The sequence below is a fragment of the Nansenia antarctica genome (genome assembly GCF_963989245.1).
Source record: "Nansenia antarctica genome assembly, chromosome: 3".
In the NCBI taxonomy this organism is placed as follows: Eukaryota; Metazoa; Chordata; class Actinopteri; order Argentiniformes; family Microstomatidae; genus Nansenia; species Nansenia antarctica.
In genome coordinates, this window is record NC_137688.1 from 19,549,309 (window position 1) to 19,566,808 (window position 17,500).

The 17,500-nt window shown below is 44.7% G+C and overlaps 1 protein-coding gene across 3 annotated transcripts in view; it reads right to left on the reverse strand.

Moving 5' to 3' along the window:
• Positions 1-2,043: 2,043 nt before the first annotated feature.
• Positions 2,044-17,500, reverse strand: part of gabrb2a (gamma-aminobutyric acid type A receptor subunit beta2a) — a gene marked incomplete at its 3' end in the record, with an annotated part of 30,352 nt that continues 14,895 nt past the window's right edge. The window contains exons 5-10 of one of the 3 annotated variants that reach the window (XM_080526626.1): positions 11,200-11,282; positions 7,073-7,210; positions 6,495-6,647; positions 4,227-4,471; positions 3,601-3,741; positions 2,044-2,397 (exon numbers count right to left, since the gene is read on the reverse strand). In XM_080526626.1, the coding sequence (XP_080382752.1) occupies positions 2,044-2,397; positions 3,601-3,741; positions 4,227-4,471; positions 6,495-6,647; positions 7,073-7,210; positions 11,200-11,282 (1,114 nt within the window). Of the gene's footprint in view, positions 2,398-3,600; positions 3,742-4,220; positions 4,472-6,494; positions 6,648-7,072; positions 7,211-11,199; positions 11,283-17,500 lie in introns of all 3 variants that reach the window. The other 2 variants (XM_080526628.1, XM_080526627.1) reach the window with 2 other exon arrangements.

Consider the following 17,500-nt stretch of genomic DNA (forward strand, 5'->3'; position numbering starts at 1 on the left):
ATAAACATTTACGGGCTCCATGTGATATTTCTCTCGCTCTTTCTGTTGTACATTTTCTTTCTTCATCTATCCCTCCCTCTCACACTTCCTCTGCCTCTGCTTCTCACAAACCTGCGGTGTCCTCTCACCATCAATCGTTATTGATCTTTTTTCTTTATGAAATCTCATATAATCCATACAGAAATATTCATCTTGACTGGGTGAATTCACTACTATGACCCTACGAACAGAAACCCATGAACCTGACTCTCCCAGAAACTCTGATACACAAACCTTCTCCCATGTATTCTGTTAATTAAGTGATAGACTGAATTGAGTTTTAATTGAATTTAGATACATCTTCATAATTGTTGACAATCATTTCACAAGATATTTACAGGTCATTATGAAATATTACAATTGGAATTTACAGGAATTTTGTACAAAATATGCCTGACTCAGATGTCTTGATCACCAGGTCCTGACAGAGTCTGGGGGGAAGAAAACCGTTGATCCAAAAGAGACTGAAGGTTTTGTGTCCGGTAGTGTAGTGCTTTTGTTTTCGGTAGTAGGTGCTTTTAGAGTCCGTTAAAAATAAATAAAGATAAACTCCAAAAAGTACAGGGTCAGGAAGATAAGATTGTGATTATTTTTTTCCTCAATGAACTTTTCTTTTAACCCAATGGAACATTTTTACCTGTTAGTAGACTGCAAAAACAACAAGAGAGACCCGTTTAAATAGAATCATTTCATAATATTTACATCTGATATCATGAATACTGAGTTATAAAAATGGACTTTGTCCTTTTTAACGTGATTTAACGTTATCTACAAGTTTCAAAACATAAAACCTAATCACAATGAAACGCGTCATAGTTCTATCGTTAAATTCTATTGATAAGGATGATTGTGGATTATATTTATGCAGCAACTTCCATTGCGATGAAAAAGGCTGAACTCATCTTATCAATAAGAAATGTGATGCGCCCACCTGGGTCCCTTTCTGCCAGCCGTTCCTTCCCTGGAGGAAGGATCATATTCTTCCAAGGATCATATTCCCTCTCTTTTTTAAACCCAGGCATATTGAGATGGACTGGATTGTGTCAGCGCAGCAAAGTCAAAACATAAAACCTGGCCAGAGCATTCGTGTCCACAAGTCCTACTCTTTCACAGGGTACACAATGTGACCTTCAACAATCAGAATGGGTCAAGACCTCAATTTAAGGCCCTTAGTACCCAGAAAATGGCAGTGAACTCAGGTCATCATCAGCAACAATGAAGACCTATTGAAATGTCCATAGAGAAGAGCGCCCCCTACTGACGTCCTACTGGCTCCCGCTGTCACCAGTTGGTCACCCATCCAGGTCTCCCAAGCTCAGCAAAGAGCTATGGGTGAAAGAGGGCTGCAGATCATCGACTGGCACACTTTTGCTACACAGAAGAATAACCTCAACTACTAAAACTAAAATGTTTTGTGCTCCATCATAATGATCGAGATGCAAAGGAAATCAAACAGAAGCATGCTTTTAAAGGATGTTTTGATATACAGTAACTATAGGAAAATAGTCAATCAAGGATGACTCCTTTAAAATCATCTATAAAGCTTTCTTGGATGCAGACAGCTTGGCTACGAAGTAAATAGATATACTAAACAAAACAAATCCTTAAAGTATATGCAAACACAAGCATAAATATTTGATCCACAGAGAGTAAGCTACGAATGACGAATACTAGTGATAATATTGAAATTCTGGAACAGGCACCATGTCTGTCTTTTAAAATCGCTCTCCTCTTTTGAAGTGTTTCAAGTCAGTCATTAAGGTGTTCCCAGATCAAAAAGAGCCACTGCTGACTGAAGTTTTCGGTGCTGCGGCCCTTCCAAAGTCCTTCCTTTCTCACATTTCCAAAAATGAATCAGCAAAAAAATAGGTGCGCTGTTTCTCTCTCTTTGTCTCTTTCTCTCTCTCTCTCTCTCTCTCTCTCTCTCTCTCTCTCTCTCTCTCTCTCTCTCTCTCTCTCTCTCTTCCTCTCCCCCCCGGCTCGTCCCATTCTCCGACATCTTGTTTAATGGACGTAGTAAAGCCAGTAGACGACGTTGAAGAAGGAGAAGACGGTGGGGAAGATCATCCGGGACCACTTGTCGATAGAGTTCACGTCAGACAGGTCCGGGATGTTGACCTTGAGCTGGGAGGCCCGTCTTCGTAAGCGGGACTTCTTCTGGGTGGCATGGCGCTCCAGGGCGCTGTGGCCATAGTTCTGCCGGGCCATGGCCGCCCGGCGGTACTGCAGCGTAGAGCTGTCGTAGGCCAGCATGGTGTTGCGGGGGTCCCCGGCACCCAGACCCCGGGAGAGCTCTGGCGCCCCCATCTCGTTCTTCATCTCCAGGCTGCTGAACAGGATGTTGTCATCAGGGGTCATCTGTATGGGGGTGGAGGGTTGGGGGGGAGGGGGGGGGGTAGAGAGGCGAGGCCGTGAGAGAGGTGAACGGAGGCACGGTCATCTGAAGAGATGTAACTGTTTGCTTTAACGGTGTCTATCTTTAAGCTTACTTAGAAGACACAGTATCAATATACAGTAGGTTTACATAACTAGACATCACTTATAATAACATTCAGTGTTATTAATGACTGATGACGGGTGTAGTGCTTATGTTCTGAAGTATGTGCCATATTTCACTTACAATGGACTTGTAGAACATAGTAGGTAAAACAAATTGCAGACCATACATCTGTAAATCATTAACTACTAATTACAAAGAGTATGTAAGAGCAAACAGTCCTGTAAGTATACATTATAAAGCACTTCACACTATTAGAATATCTTCATTGTCATCTCAGAATTTCAACCAGGCTGTGGTTAAAATTCTGTCTAGTCACAAGACAAACCAATTAAAGAAATATAAACAAAAGGAAAAAATGTGAGAGGATAAGGTTGAGAGAAATAGTAAGGAGTTTTGCAAAGATGGAGGAAAGGTTCAAGGTTTAGGTCAGGAGAGACATTGTGGAGAGTGAATTCGGATCAACATTTCTTCATCCATAGCCTGACATCTGAAGATACCAAACATCTCTAAAATGCTACTTGTTAAAAAAGAAAACTGATTCCTTTTATTTTTGTTTGTCTTACTCTGCAAGGCCACTCAGTAAGCACTACTCATCAAAATGCAAATAATATTTTCTCTTGTCTCTTTGTCTGCTGAGCAATATATCACTACTATCTAATTTTCTCTCAATTGCTTCACTTGCTATTTGGGGAGTTATCAATTGCCTGAGTGAATGAGATTCAGTCTGTCCTGCTTTAGAGCAACTTACGGTTACAACGATTTTTTCTTGCCCATTTTTTTGTCCATTCATATTCTAAGTTTCCCATCACCTAAAAGTCTAGAACTTCACTGAAAAAATATCTGAAGTCTGAAATCTAACCACTATGCCGTGTTTGTCAGGGAAATGCATGAAGAGCAAACCAAGAGAGGGAAAAACACAATGGTGGGAGTGATGATCAAAGTTGCCCTAAAAATCTATAGAAATCAAAGAAATGCACAAAAAACTACAGCATTTTCCTCTGATCGGGTATTGATTCAGATTGATGACATTGTTAGTTTTGACTTGACAAAACCTCCAGTACCTTATTTCTTTGCTCGCCTAGTCCTAATGCGGCATCGTCCACAAAGATGGGATCCCACATCGAGTCATACGCGTCAATTTCCCTCTGTTTCATTCTGGCATACAGAGCATCATCTCTCTGAACTACATTTCCCACCATCCACTGCAAGCATACAAAATCAGCACTGTTACTTTGGGGAAAATCGCAGCTTGCCACACTCAGAAGGAAAGTATTTTTTTTCCGTCACAGCTAACTTTATCAGCTGAATAATATTTAAAGGGAAGGCTTTTGGACCACAGCCAATGATCTGTCCAAGATGCCTTGCCCTTCGAGAGAACAGAGAGAGAGAGAGAGAGCATGAGCCAGTAATTTGTCGTTTGCTACATTCACTGTTGTCAGATCCTGGTCTGAGTAAAATAAGTTTTTTTTTTTTTTCATTCAACTGTGGTTGATACACATGGCTAGTCCAGGGACATAATGACGAGCTAGAGAACGGATTAAAGGAGCCTGGCAAAAGGACATCAAGCACTGATCACAGCATCACATTGACCTTGACAGAACTCCTACAGCCTACAGTAGCACATTAACACACATTAACCGACACAACCTTTATTTTAGAGGGATCTCTCTCTTCGAAAGACACGTACCTTGTTGGGGTCAGGTCTCAGTTTCTCATTGTTGGCCGTGGCAGCTTTCTCGGCCGCTCTCTTCTGTCTCTGGGGCCCCCGTCCAAAGAAGATGTAGTTGACGAAGGCGTACTCCAGGAGAGCCAGGAAGACAAACACGAAGCAGCCCATCAGGTACATGTCGATGGCCTTGACGTAGGGGATCTTCGGCAGGGTCTCTCGCAGATGGGTGTTGATGGTGGTCATGGTCAGCACCGTTGTGATGCCTTGAATAAGAATACAATGATAAAGAAGCGATTTATTATTTATTTTATTTTATTATGATTTATGATTCATACCATCGTTTCCATATCCACATCCTACTTTTTGAAAAATGTACTGTCAATTGAATCAAAACCCAACAAGAGATTGGCACCAGGTATTTGTCGTCAAAGGATTTTTAAAATCCTGTGTGTGTGTGTGTGTGTGTGTGTGTGTGTGTGTGTGTGTGTGTGTGTGTGTGTGTGTGAATTGGGGGATTTCGGGACAAATCGAGAAGGTGCAAATCGCATGTCCTGATATAAAAAGCACACTATTACCCCTCTAACCATCTGGTATTAGTCACAGCACGATTCACCTGCTTTTTTTTTCTTTTGACATACACCCATTGTGTTTGATACGTTAGTCATCTGCATGCACAATCTGCATTTGGTCAGATTCACACGTATTATAAATAACTCGGCAGCCAGCAGCATCACTGTAGCATGTAGACCTATTCTCCTATTGGCCACTGCCACAGCGATGACTGTTTTCATGCTTTTAACCATTCTGGCCCCTGAACCCACACTCAGATATACCCTCAGTGAACTGCTCCTATTTGGGGATCTTGTCCAACCTTTATGTCCTTGTCAACAGAGACAAACCACATGTGACAAAGTGCAATCCACTGAGGTCAATGCTGGGCCTATACAGCATTATCCCTTATTTTGTTTATGTCAAATCAGCAAACGTTCTTCTTGGAAAGTATCAGCTAGACTCAGGTTTAAACATCACAACGCGGAGGGTCTCTGTTACATAAAGGCAGCGTCCAGGGAGGTGAATTTGAGAAACTGCCTCCTCTGATATGTCTTCTCTGGCTGTGAGTTCTGTAAAGTGGCTCAGCTTTGTCCAAAGAGACATTGACATACATACATACATACATACATACAGACAGGCAGACAGACAGACAGACAGACATACAAGCATGCACGCACGCACGCACGCACGCACGCACGCACGCACGCACGCACGCACGCACGCACGCACGCACGCACGCACGCACGCACGCACGCACGCACGCACGCACGCACACACACACACACACACACACACACACACACACGGACGGGCAGAGGGACAGACAGGCAGACAGTGTGTTTCAAGGTTGTGCTGTAACGCATTTTTACCAGTATGAGTCATACAAACAGACATATCTGAGGGAGAAACATTTAGCCTGATGCCCAATCAGAGCAGACTATCAGGCCTACGCTTAAAGCTAATGAGGAAAGAGCAAGGGGATACTCGGTGGAAAAGGTTGCCAAGTCAATGACCTGACTAAAAACAGATCAGCGCTCTAAGGCGTACTGTATAACGTTTATCCAACAGGAACATACAGTAGAACACATTAGAAGCTGCCAACTACTAAACCTGGACTCCATTTCACAAATCATTCATTGCGATGACATAATTATCACGAGATAAAGGAAGGAATGGTACTGTATGCGCATGTACTCAAAAACTCAAACCAAAAACCATCAAACTTTAGCATCATATCTCCCATTGTTGACAACATGTTTTTTATAAAACTTTGAATGACACAGGGCAGAGGGGTATGTATACAAGTTAGGATGGGTGTCTGAGTGGTTTGGAAATGAACAACAGTCACATGTCCTACCTGTAATGGATTTTTCACATGTATTATATTTTCATCCAGAGTGTATGAAACAGAGCTGAATATGTGACTGGCTCCCCGCTGTTCCAGGGCCTTGTGTTCGTGGACAGTGATGGAATGCAGACTTAATGTTAACAGTATACCCAGTGTACAATGTGAAATGAAGACCTTGTGTTCATAAACATTTATGGAATGCGGACTCCTATCGCTGTTGTGTCTATGTTGACACTATACTGTATAAGAGATGTGTTGTGTGTGAGTGGGCACTTCAGTCTACCTTAAGTAGGCTGGGTCCAACTCGAGATGTGAAAGACCATTTTCTTTAATAAATGTTAGACCTATCTTCCTATCTTGAGTCTCATTATTAATCCACAACATACCCAAGGCCACTCTGGCAGCGGAGGCGTCGTAGTTGATCCAGAAGGAGACCCAGGAGAGGATGGTGATCAGGATGGAAGGCATGTAGGTCTGCAGGATGAAGTAGCCGATGTTCCTCTTCAACTTGAAGCTGAGGGATAGGCGGGGGTAGGAGCCTGCAGAGACAAACAACCGTGGGAAGAGGGGGGGTGGGGGGGGGAGATATGAGCACTCTATCACTGAAGACCAGAAATAGAATTCACAGGATGAGTACCATCCCCTGAAAGCTATCTAGACAGTAGGACAAGTACCAGTTTGACTCAAGTAACAGTCAGAGGCGGCTGTGGCGCAGGAGGTAGAGCAGGTGTCTAATGATCGCAAGGTTGGCAGATCGGCGGCTCAAACCCCCGGCTGGCCACATGTCGAGGTGTCCTTGGGCAAGACACTGAACCCCAAATTGCTCCCAATGAGGGGGCCGGTGCCTTGCATGGTAACTTGCCGCCATTGGTGTGTGAATGTGTGTGTGAATGGGTGAATGGGTGAATGAGAGGCCATTGTAAAGCGCTTTGGAATAAGGCGCTATATAAGTCAGTCTGTTTACCGGTTGAGAAGACCACGTTCTTGGAGATGAGCTTGTAGTCGACGATGGAGAACTGAGGCAGCTCTATCCGGTCCACCCCTGACACGGCTCCCTCTCCCCCTCGCCAGTAGAACTCAATATCGTCAGTGGTGTAGCCGTCTGCACAGGACACAAGATAGATGCTTGATACTAAAGAATTCAGGCACACGTTCAATTCAAGAAACATTCAATGTTCTTCCCCATGGCAGTGGGCCTCACAAACAAGCCCCATGCCTCTCATTACTCTGGGATGTCTACTCCCCCCCCCACCCCTCTGCCACAGACACACACACACACACACACACACACACACACACACACACACACACAACTGACAGTGTCATTTATATTAGTTTTACATTACTCTAATTTAAAGCCATATAATTTACAGCCATATCATTATTGTTATAGGCATGTTATTGGCATTATTTTGTCAACTGTTTTTGCTTATATATTGTTGTTTTGCTTACATATATGTTAATGTTTTTTTTTTTATGCACCAAACTCACCATGTACATTTCCTGTATGTGCAAATATTCTTGGCAATAAAAATAATTCTGATTCTGATTCTGATTCTGATTCTGATTTTGATTCACAGACAGGCCTAGTGGGAAAGAAAAGTACTGCGATCTAGGGGCAGTGGCCAAAGCTGAAAGGCAGGGACACTCCACTCACAGAAACACAGAAAGAAAGGTTCTGCTGTTAAACATTGTGTATCATTCTCTTTCTCTATATAGATATACAGTATGTACAGTACATACTATGCATGTTTTCAGATCGATAAATGCCGTTCCTACCGTGTCTACCGATCACTTATCCCCCTATTCTTATACCGATCACGATCACTTATCCCCCTATTTTTATTTATATCCCCCCCCCCTATTTATGTCTATTTATGCCTCATTCTTTTTTTTTATTATTATCTTAGGACTGTGTTTGTTTGTTAGCACCTACAGTTTGCATTTCAATTTCGTTGTACCTGTTACAATGACAATAAAGATCATTCATTCATTCCAAACGGGTATAAAAACAGTGTGAGGACCTGGTGCAGATGGACGAAAGGCCAGCCTTCACGGCCCCTTCTGTGGTGCTTCCTCTGCCTCTGTCATACGGAGCATCCAAACCCAACAGCAGGCAGGCATTTCCCTGCTCTGTGTTCTACTTTGTCTGCCTCGTACTCATAATAAGAGGCAGTGACCTATTTAGATGCAATGAATAATTAAACTCTGAGCTTTTGATTTAAAAAAAAAAGGAGAAAAAAAAAGAAGAAAGACATTAAGACATAATTCCTCCCTCCGCTTGCGTTTGACACTCAGGTGAAGATAGGAGTGTGGGTGGGGGGGGGGGGAGATTAGCAAAACCAGCTGGTCATTGTTTTGGCCAGTTATTCTACATCTAATACTGGCTAATTTGGATCTGTATGGATCAGATACTAGTATAAACCAATAGGAAACCACCCCAATTAGGAAACCACCCCAATTAAAATACAGGACAGCTACAGTCTGTCCAGTAAACCATCATCAAAACATACAGGCACCAAATACAGTCTCTTTCCCTACACAGCACAGTCTGTGCTTAATCTTGTACTAGTACAACCCAGTATCAACCCAATTAGCCGAGCGGGGGGGGGATCCACCATGCTGTGGGGTTTGACGTGTGGCTCAGTTGTGATCAGCGCAGAGCAGCCAGGGCTGGGGCTGGGTGCTGGGGGAGGGGGGAGGGAGGGGGGAGGGCAGAGTGGCTAGGCCTCTCTGTGGCTGGTCACTCAGTTTTCATCAACTCCATTAGTTCTGGCCCATTGTCTCTGTCTCCAACACTGTACATTTTTGGACAGAAGTCTGTCAACCTATTACATCACTGAGCTCATCCGGGGGAAATGGCTGTGATGTGAGTCCCGAGAGAGAGAGCGAGAGAGAGAGGTGGGGGGGGGGGGAGAAAGAGAGAGTGAGAGAGTGTGTGTGTGTGTGTGTGCGCGTGTGTGTGTGCATGTGTGTGTGCGTGTGTGTGTGTGTGCACGTGCGTGCATGTGTGCGTGTGTGTGTGCGTGCGCGCTTGTCCATGCATGCATGCATCTATGTGTACAGTATATATATACGTGTCTCTCTCTGTATGTGTGTATAAGGTCTTCATGGGGCGGGCGGAGGAATCCATCATTGCACACTGAACCCCTGTGTTTGAGGTTTGAGACCACTGACCCAAGCCCGCGGTGCTGTGCTGCTGCTGCCTGCTGCACCCAGGGATCTCTGGTTCTGAGAGTTATGTCTGTTGAAAAATGCATCGAGTTTATCAAGAGAAGTGAGTCTTCTCTGGGCTCATTAGTCTGAATAAAATAGCACGCTCTGGCATGAAGCGATCCCAACGTTAAAACCGTCGCCAGCTAATCCATATGAGAGAGCAGATACTGCCTGGTGATCAAAACTGAAGCCTGTGTGAGCTCTGTGTGTGTGTGCGTGCGTGCGTGTGTGTGTGTGTGTGTGTGTGTGTGTGTGTGTGTGTGTGTGTGTGTGTGTGTGTGTGCATGTGCGTGTGTGTGTGTGTGTATATATGAGTGAGTGAGTGCTTGCATTCATGCTTGCGTGTGAGAGAGGGAGAAAAAAAAAAGAGTATGAGTGATAGAGAGAGAGAGATAAAAAGGCTGGGAGAAAAAAAAAGAGAGAGGGGGAGAGAGGAGGATGAGACAGTGCAAAGAAAGGAGATGAGAGAAAGGGAGATTGAACGGGAGAGTGATATATAGAGAGAGAGAGAGTAGGAAATAGAGCAGAGTGCGAGGAGAGAGAGAGAGAGGGAGGGAGGGAGGGAGGGAGGGAGGGAGAGAAATGGAGAGAGAGATATAGGGAGAGACCAAAGGAGAGCGAGAGAGGAGGTGGAATGAGAGAAAGAGATGGATAGAGAAATAGAAAAGATGAGAGCACAATGGGATAAGACCAAAGGGAAGTGGTACTGACCCACATGGTTCTGGTGCTGCTTAACGCTTCTGGCAACTGTGTGATCAAACCCAGGAAGACTGAGCCCTGCACCATATCCCAGCCCCATAATCCATGTCTCCAGGGAGCAGATAAAACACAAGAGAAGACCTCATCTTTCTCTCTCATGTTTCCTCCTCTCTTCCCCCCCCCACACCACCACCGACACCGCATTACGTACTCGACAGTACTTGGCTCTTGACACACACCGATAGTGTGTGTTGTCAAATCAAAGAGGCAGGTTTGAGGGGGTTGTTGGTTTGTGATAGATACATACTGTAGAAATCCCTTCACGATGGATCAATTCAGTTCACTATCCAACGCTGGAGTTATAAGAACATAATAAGCCACAGACACAAATTGTGACGATATGTCGGAAATAAATCAACTATCCACTCAGTGTTCAGCGAAACAGAAGCACAATCTAAAGCATCTTACTCAGATAATGCAAGTGGGAGTGTGCAGCCGTCGAACGATTTGGAAACTATTTGGAATCTTCTGCTCATTTTGATGTTTATCACATCATCTCACATCATTTTGTGCCTTTCTCGGTGCTCTACATGCAACAGCGGCAAATTCTATTGTGCTACCATAATGAGTGGACTTTCTTTTTTTTTCTTTTTTTTTGGGACATTCATAGATGTAGAACATTAGATTAGATTAGATTACTTTCAACTTTATTGTCATTGCAGAGTACAAGTACCAGACAACGAAATGCAGTTTAGCATCTAACCAGAAGTGCAAATAGTGATATAAAACATGATATAAAACATGACAATGATAGTGATGTATGGCAGGTACAGTATGGCAAGTACGGTAGTTTAGAGGTATATACAGTTATGAGCTATGTACAGTTAAGGTAGCTTATGTACAGTATGGTATGTACAGATGTATACATAGTGGCTATATCTAAAGAGGTATGTGCAATGTGCAAAAATACGGTTTGTGCAAAGGTAGAATTTGTAAACAGCAGTAGTGCAAAGGGTAAATGAGTGTATTTGTCTGTATTACAGACAGTATGACTCCATTTTCTCTGTGGTTGCGACAGTATGTGGTTTCTACTCGTTCTACCTCTATGTATGCAGTGTGGATGGGTGGAGGATGACATAACTGGGAGTCTGGGTTGTCAGGGGCGACGGTACTCACAGCTCTCGATCTCCAGGGTGCAGTTCTGCTCGTCCAGAGGGTAGCGGCGCAGGTCCATCATACAGGCTGCGGTGGTGGTGATCCTACACACACACAGGCCCGCACACACACGCACACACACACACACACACACACAGGCCCGCACACACGCACACACACACACACACACACACAAAGAGTTTCTTGTGAACCAAAAGGAAACAAAGCCAACATGTCAAACCAGTAACAGTTTCTTAGGTTGTGATCCAAAATAATTGTGTACCAACCCACGGACAGGTCCAACACCATTTGGAAAAAAAACTAGGTTTAAGTTTCTCAATGTTCCATGTGGAGATATATGAAGAGTTGGCTCTAAGTCTACCCACTGTTTCGGAGGGCCTATTCTGTGTTATTGTATAAACAAGCCTAGCATGCTAGCTATCCACAGTAGACTTAGTGGTACTGTTTCATTCAACAAAGCTACATTGTTGTTGCTACTGTACACACGATAAGTTGGCCAAAGCGGAGAGAGACACTGGCACCCAGGCTAAGCCCTTTAGGCTGTGTCAGTGCTGTAGAAAACACAACTGGTGAATGCAGTCACTGGTCAGAAAAAAAAACAAAAACAAAAGATTACTGATTGATACAGAATCTGATAGCATTACACAGACCATGAACAATAACCATTGCCAAAAGAACAATGCCTCTGAGAGTGATTTGAAGTATCATTTATGACCTTTTACTTTTCCACAGTCTCCCAATACCATCCTCCTCAAACACCTAGCTGACCACCTAGGCCTCACTGGCACAGCTCTCTCCTGGTTCCAGTCCTACCTCTCCAACAGGAAACAGTTTGTCACCATCAATGGCTGCAGTTCAACCCCAGCCGCCGTCAACCAAGGCGCGCCTCAAGGCTCTGTGATCATCCGCCACCACGGCCTAAACTTCCACTGCTACGCTGATGACACCCAAACTGTATCTCAGCACTACACCATCCTCTCAGCTCCCCCCTCGATCTCTTGTCAACTGCATGCTTGAAATGAAAACATGGATGTCAGCTAACCTACTCAAACTCAACAGCAAAAAAACAGAGCTCATAGTTGTGGCACCCAAGGCGCTGCTCCGGAAGGTTGGTGACTTTCTCCTCCAGGTGGACAGTTGCACCATCTCCCTATCTCCCAAAGTCCGCAACCTGGGTGTCATCCTTGACTCCACCCTTGACTCTCCCTCTCCTTCCAATCACACATCAAATCCATCACCAAATCTGCCTTCTTCCACCTCAAAAACATTGCCAGACTCCGACCGTCCCTCTCTGACTCTGTGGCCGAAACCCTCGTCCACGCCTTCGTCACCTCCCGCTTGGACTATTGCAATGTCCTGTTCGGGGTACCCAGCAAAGCCCTGGACAGGCTCCAGTATGTGCAGAACTCAGCTGCCAGGGTTCTCACCCACACCAAGCCCTGGCAGCACATCACCCCCACCCTCATTCACCTCCACTGGCTTCCGGTCAAGTCCCGCATCACATACAAAATCCTTCTTCTCACCTACAAATCCCTCCATGCCTGCGCTCCCTAGTACCTAACTGACCTGCGCTGCCAACATATCCCATCCCGGAACCTGCGGTCCTCAGACATGGGTCTGCTTTCCACCCCCGCCCTGCACCAACCTACGGACCTTCGGGGACAGAGCCTTCAGTGTGGCAGCTCCCACCCTTTAGAACTCTCTCCTCACAGTGATCCGCAATGCCCCTAACCTGGACACCTTCAAATCAGCCCTCAAAACCCATCTGTTCACCAAGGCCTTTGGCCCCTAGTTTAGTTTTGGTGCTGTCTCTGTGTTTTCTGTTTCTGTAACATTTTGTAAAGCGTCCTTGGGTTCTGTGAAAGGTGCTATATAATTTACTTGTCTCTATTATTATTACTTGTCTCCAGCCCAAACTAGAAGTGGAATCGAGCCGATCAATAATCTTCTAAACTGAATGACCATCGAGCACATGATGGACATAAACCAAAAATCATGATTTCATTCTCCTCAACTTCACCGAAAAGTACAGACCAATCTTGAAGAGTGCCTTGTCTTTAATAATTAAGGAACACAAGTTAATTTGAAATCCTGCCATATAAGATACCCAGCTCCCATGGGACCAAGCAAAGCAAGTTTGGGGATTTTATTTTCTGAGACGTTTGAAATGTTCTCTTTTACTCTCTGGGCTCTTACATAACAGCCAGTTAGCAGGGCCACAGTGCACTAGGGGATTAACAGAGGAGTCCAGTGGCTGTCCTAGTTTACCCCTCCGTAGCACTAGGCTAGCTCGCTAGCTGTTCCACTAGCCACTCAGCCAGCCAGCCATCCAGCGCCTCACCCACCACCCCACCACTCAATCACACACTTGCACACAGGAAGCACAGGGGAAATGTGGAAATTAGGCCAAGATGGCAGGGGTAAAAATAACAGGCTATTTATAGCACCCCTACATCATCAGGAAAAGTCTCCAAGCTTTTGTCTGAGGAGACAAGTGTTTCTGAGGAGACGTTTACCTTCTCTGGGATTGTCGGCATGTCACATGTGTACTGTGTTGCCAGGAGAACACGCACAACCTGGTCAACACGGCAGGTGACCAGGAGGAACGCAGACAGCAGTGTACACGATGGAGAGAGTGTCAAGTGATCTTTCTGAGCAGGCTTCTCACTGCAGTTGCTCCATCTCTCTCTCTCTCTCTCTCTCTGTCTCTCTCTGTCTCTCTTTCTCTCTCTCTCTCTGTCTCTCTCCATCTCTCTCTCTCTCTCTCTGTCTCTCTCTGTCTCTCTCTCTCTCTCCCCATGCACACTCAGAACCTGCTGCTTATTGGCTGCTTGAATGAGCTCATCTGAGAGGTGGGCTCAGGGATAGGATCCAGAACGGGAGGAGCACCGGCCTGTTTACTCTTCATTAACATCAGACTGGTCCCACTCAAATCAATACCTGCTGGAGGGCGGCCATGTTTCACCAGTCACGGGAGATTCAAATCCAGAGCATTTGTCCAGTTTTGTAACTAATGGGACGTTGCTGCCTATAAAAAGCCTGCTTTTGTTGTTCACAGTGCATTTCAGGCTGTTTGTGGACCCCCTAAGGCGGCCTGTGCACCTTTATTCCAAATGACCTTGTTTACGGACGCTTGTGTCGTAACACAACCACCACCACGAGTTCCCAGACAACAATCTCATTTGGAGAGAGGGAGCTACAGAAGAGAGCTGACAGAATTACAAATGGAGGAGGGCACACAGTGGCAGTCGGGGGTAATAACGAATAAAGGGGTTTATTCATCCCAAATAAACAGAAGAAAAAGAAAAGGACAAATATTTCTGACAATCATTTGATTACCGTATAAAATTTGTTTCAGAAGGATATGGAGGCAGACTCCATTTTGGCTACAGACCAAATGTTGATGTTGGACTCTTGGCACAAAAAAAAACATGGTACTATGCCTGATTTGGTTTTCTATTCGTGCCATGTTGCCAGATCTACAAATCAAATGACAGCATTGGTCGACGTGGGGGGTCGCATTTGTACTTTCCTCCGGCTCAAATGTGCCAAATGACGGCAGGGACTACTCTATTTCAAAAATGTATAATGCAGCTCTTGACCAAACATCACAGATGTCAAATAATTCAAACAGTAGCCTCCCTGATCGGTGATTTGAGACCAAGAGAGAGAGATGTCTTTGAAGGCTATACTAAGCCAGTATTGACGGTATTGACAGAAAAAAAGGGTTATTCAAATCCCTCTCATCTTCCGCTCAGCAGCTTTCTCCTCTGTGCCATGCGATGTCATCTATTGAGCAGTGTAGCAGAGTTGGGACAAAAGAGGAAGGCAGGAGGATACGTCCACTTACAAAAGGACTTACATTATTTGTAATATAATGTCCCCTATCTTGAAATATGACCTTCGGGATTTCAACCACACACAGTGAATGTGACTGTGTCTTTCTGTCTCTGTATATTAGAATCTCAAATTCAAATGGATTCTAAAGTTGGCCTAGCGTATGTATCTTGCGTTTCCGGTGTGTACATTCAAACAACATCCTGTAAATACCGTTGTTATCGCCACAGTTAAAGCACATACTGTATGTCCAGATAATACCACACACAGCTAAATGGCAGCAGTGCATTTTCAACCAGTTCTGTCTGTCTGTCTGTCTGTCTGTCTGTCTGTCTGTGTCTGTCTGTCTGTCTGTCTGTCTTTCTGTCTGTCTTTCTGTCTGTTTTTCTGTCTGTCTCACCACTGCCTGGGCGGTAGTGATGTTATTGGCTAAGCCTTTTCAGGGGCTCGATAATTAGATCTGGCTGCTTCTCCCTGATAGTCAAACTGAGCTCTAAAGTGACAGTTGGGAACGCTGTTGTAATGTTCTGCTCCTCCTGGTAATTGAAGGCCAGGATTTGGCAGGATTGGGATGCAGAGAGTAAACAACCCCCACCACCACCACAACCATCCCAAAAATAACATGCACACACACACACACACACACACACATGCACACACACACACACACACACACACACTTACACAAACTTACACACACACACACACACACACATACACACAGCCTCCATCCCAAATATTAATGTTGAGCTCTGTGTCAACTGAAACTAAGCACGAACACAATCAACACACAGTGCTAAATATGTGTGAGCGCGAGGGGTATTTGTGTGTGTGTGTTTTCCCATTGAGGATGGACCTATGACACTCTCTCCCCTCAGCTCCTCTGCTCCACACAGCCAGCCCTGCTGTTCTGAGCAGCCGGCCCGTCTCTGCAGGTGTGTGTCAGTGTGCTCTGAGCACGCAGGCATCTGGTCCTGCTGACACTGACAGCAGCTCACGTCTGGACTGACTAGCATCATCCCAGACCAGACTCATACGCAACCAAACCATACTCATATCAAACTGAACAACCAAATTAGAACCAGAACCAGAAAGCAGACCAGAACCAGACTGCTAGAATCAAACACTACCCAGACCAGACCAAACCGGACCAGACCCAGACCAGACCAGACCAGACCCAGACCAGACCAGACCAGACCCAGACCAGACCCAGACCAGACCCTGACCTGCCTAGACCAGAATAGACCAGACCAGACCAGACCCAGGCTGTGTTCGGAATAGCGTACTAGCATACTACTCATACTAGATATGACGTAGATTTTGAGTATGTAGTACGTTCACACTGTACAGTATGCGAGATTTGAGATGTGAGCAATTACTTCCGTGAAAATTTAAGTCAGTTAGTCAGATGGACACTTTTGGCATACTGCTTCCCCAAAATGCATTTCGCGTCCAGGGTTGCAGGATTGCGTCCAGGGTTGCCAGAATGGGCTACTTGATTTTGAGGTTATAGAAAGTTTAGGCTGTAAATTGTCAATCCCATCTGGCAACCCTGTGCGCTTTCAGCCTCGTCAAACTGCGTCATACAAACCCGTCATACAGCTTTTGTTTACATTGTCCGATAGCCTGGGGACCGAAAGCTTGCAATAAACATCGTTTTTTGCACATATTTGAGTGTGCAGATGCTGCTTTCTTGCACTCTATTTGATACTCTTCAGCTGCAGCACCCCAGCTAAGTCTGATCACGGATGAGCGGTGGTATTTTCACTACTGGGAATTAACATGGTGAAATGCATTCTTAGACCAGGCTAGTCGTCATGATTACAAATATGCCACTTGAAATGCATGAAATCCACGTTTATTTGTGTCTTACACACATGATCACCTAGTATTTGACTGCTTGTAGCCCAATCACGAATGATCCCAGTATTGTCGCTTCAGACGGACAGGTTGGGTTGTTATTGTGCTTGCTGCAGCCCACGATATGTTATTGCTCATATATATTTATTTTAATAATGTTATTTTACCAACTGTTAAGACAACAATATAGTAAGCTAGTTACTTGAGCTAGCTAAAGATATTGGCCCCCCAAATCATTTTACAACGTGTTGTAATTATGTTACGATATTTCTGTCGAGTGAGTGAAGGTAAGCAACGTAGGGTGCGTTCGTAAAATCGCTCTGAGAGCGCCGGAGCGCACACTGGGTGCAACGTCATAAAGGGACCAGGTAATTTGATTGGACAAGAGGCATTCCATGAGTGCTGATCATATTTCCAGGGCGAATTTACGAAAGCAGCTAGCGAACAGAAGACGCAAAAAATCGTCAGATCAGATATATAAACGGGTTATTTTGGTAAACTGGACACATTTTGGGAATATATGTGGTTACTTTCTCGCCTGAAAACATATTAAAACTTCATAAAATGACATGTTAACACTTGTAAAGCCAAAATTACATATTTT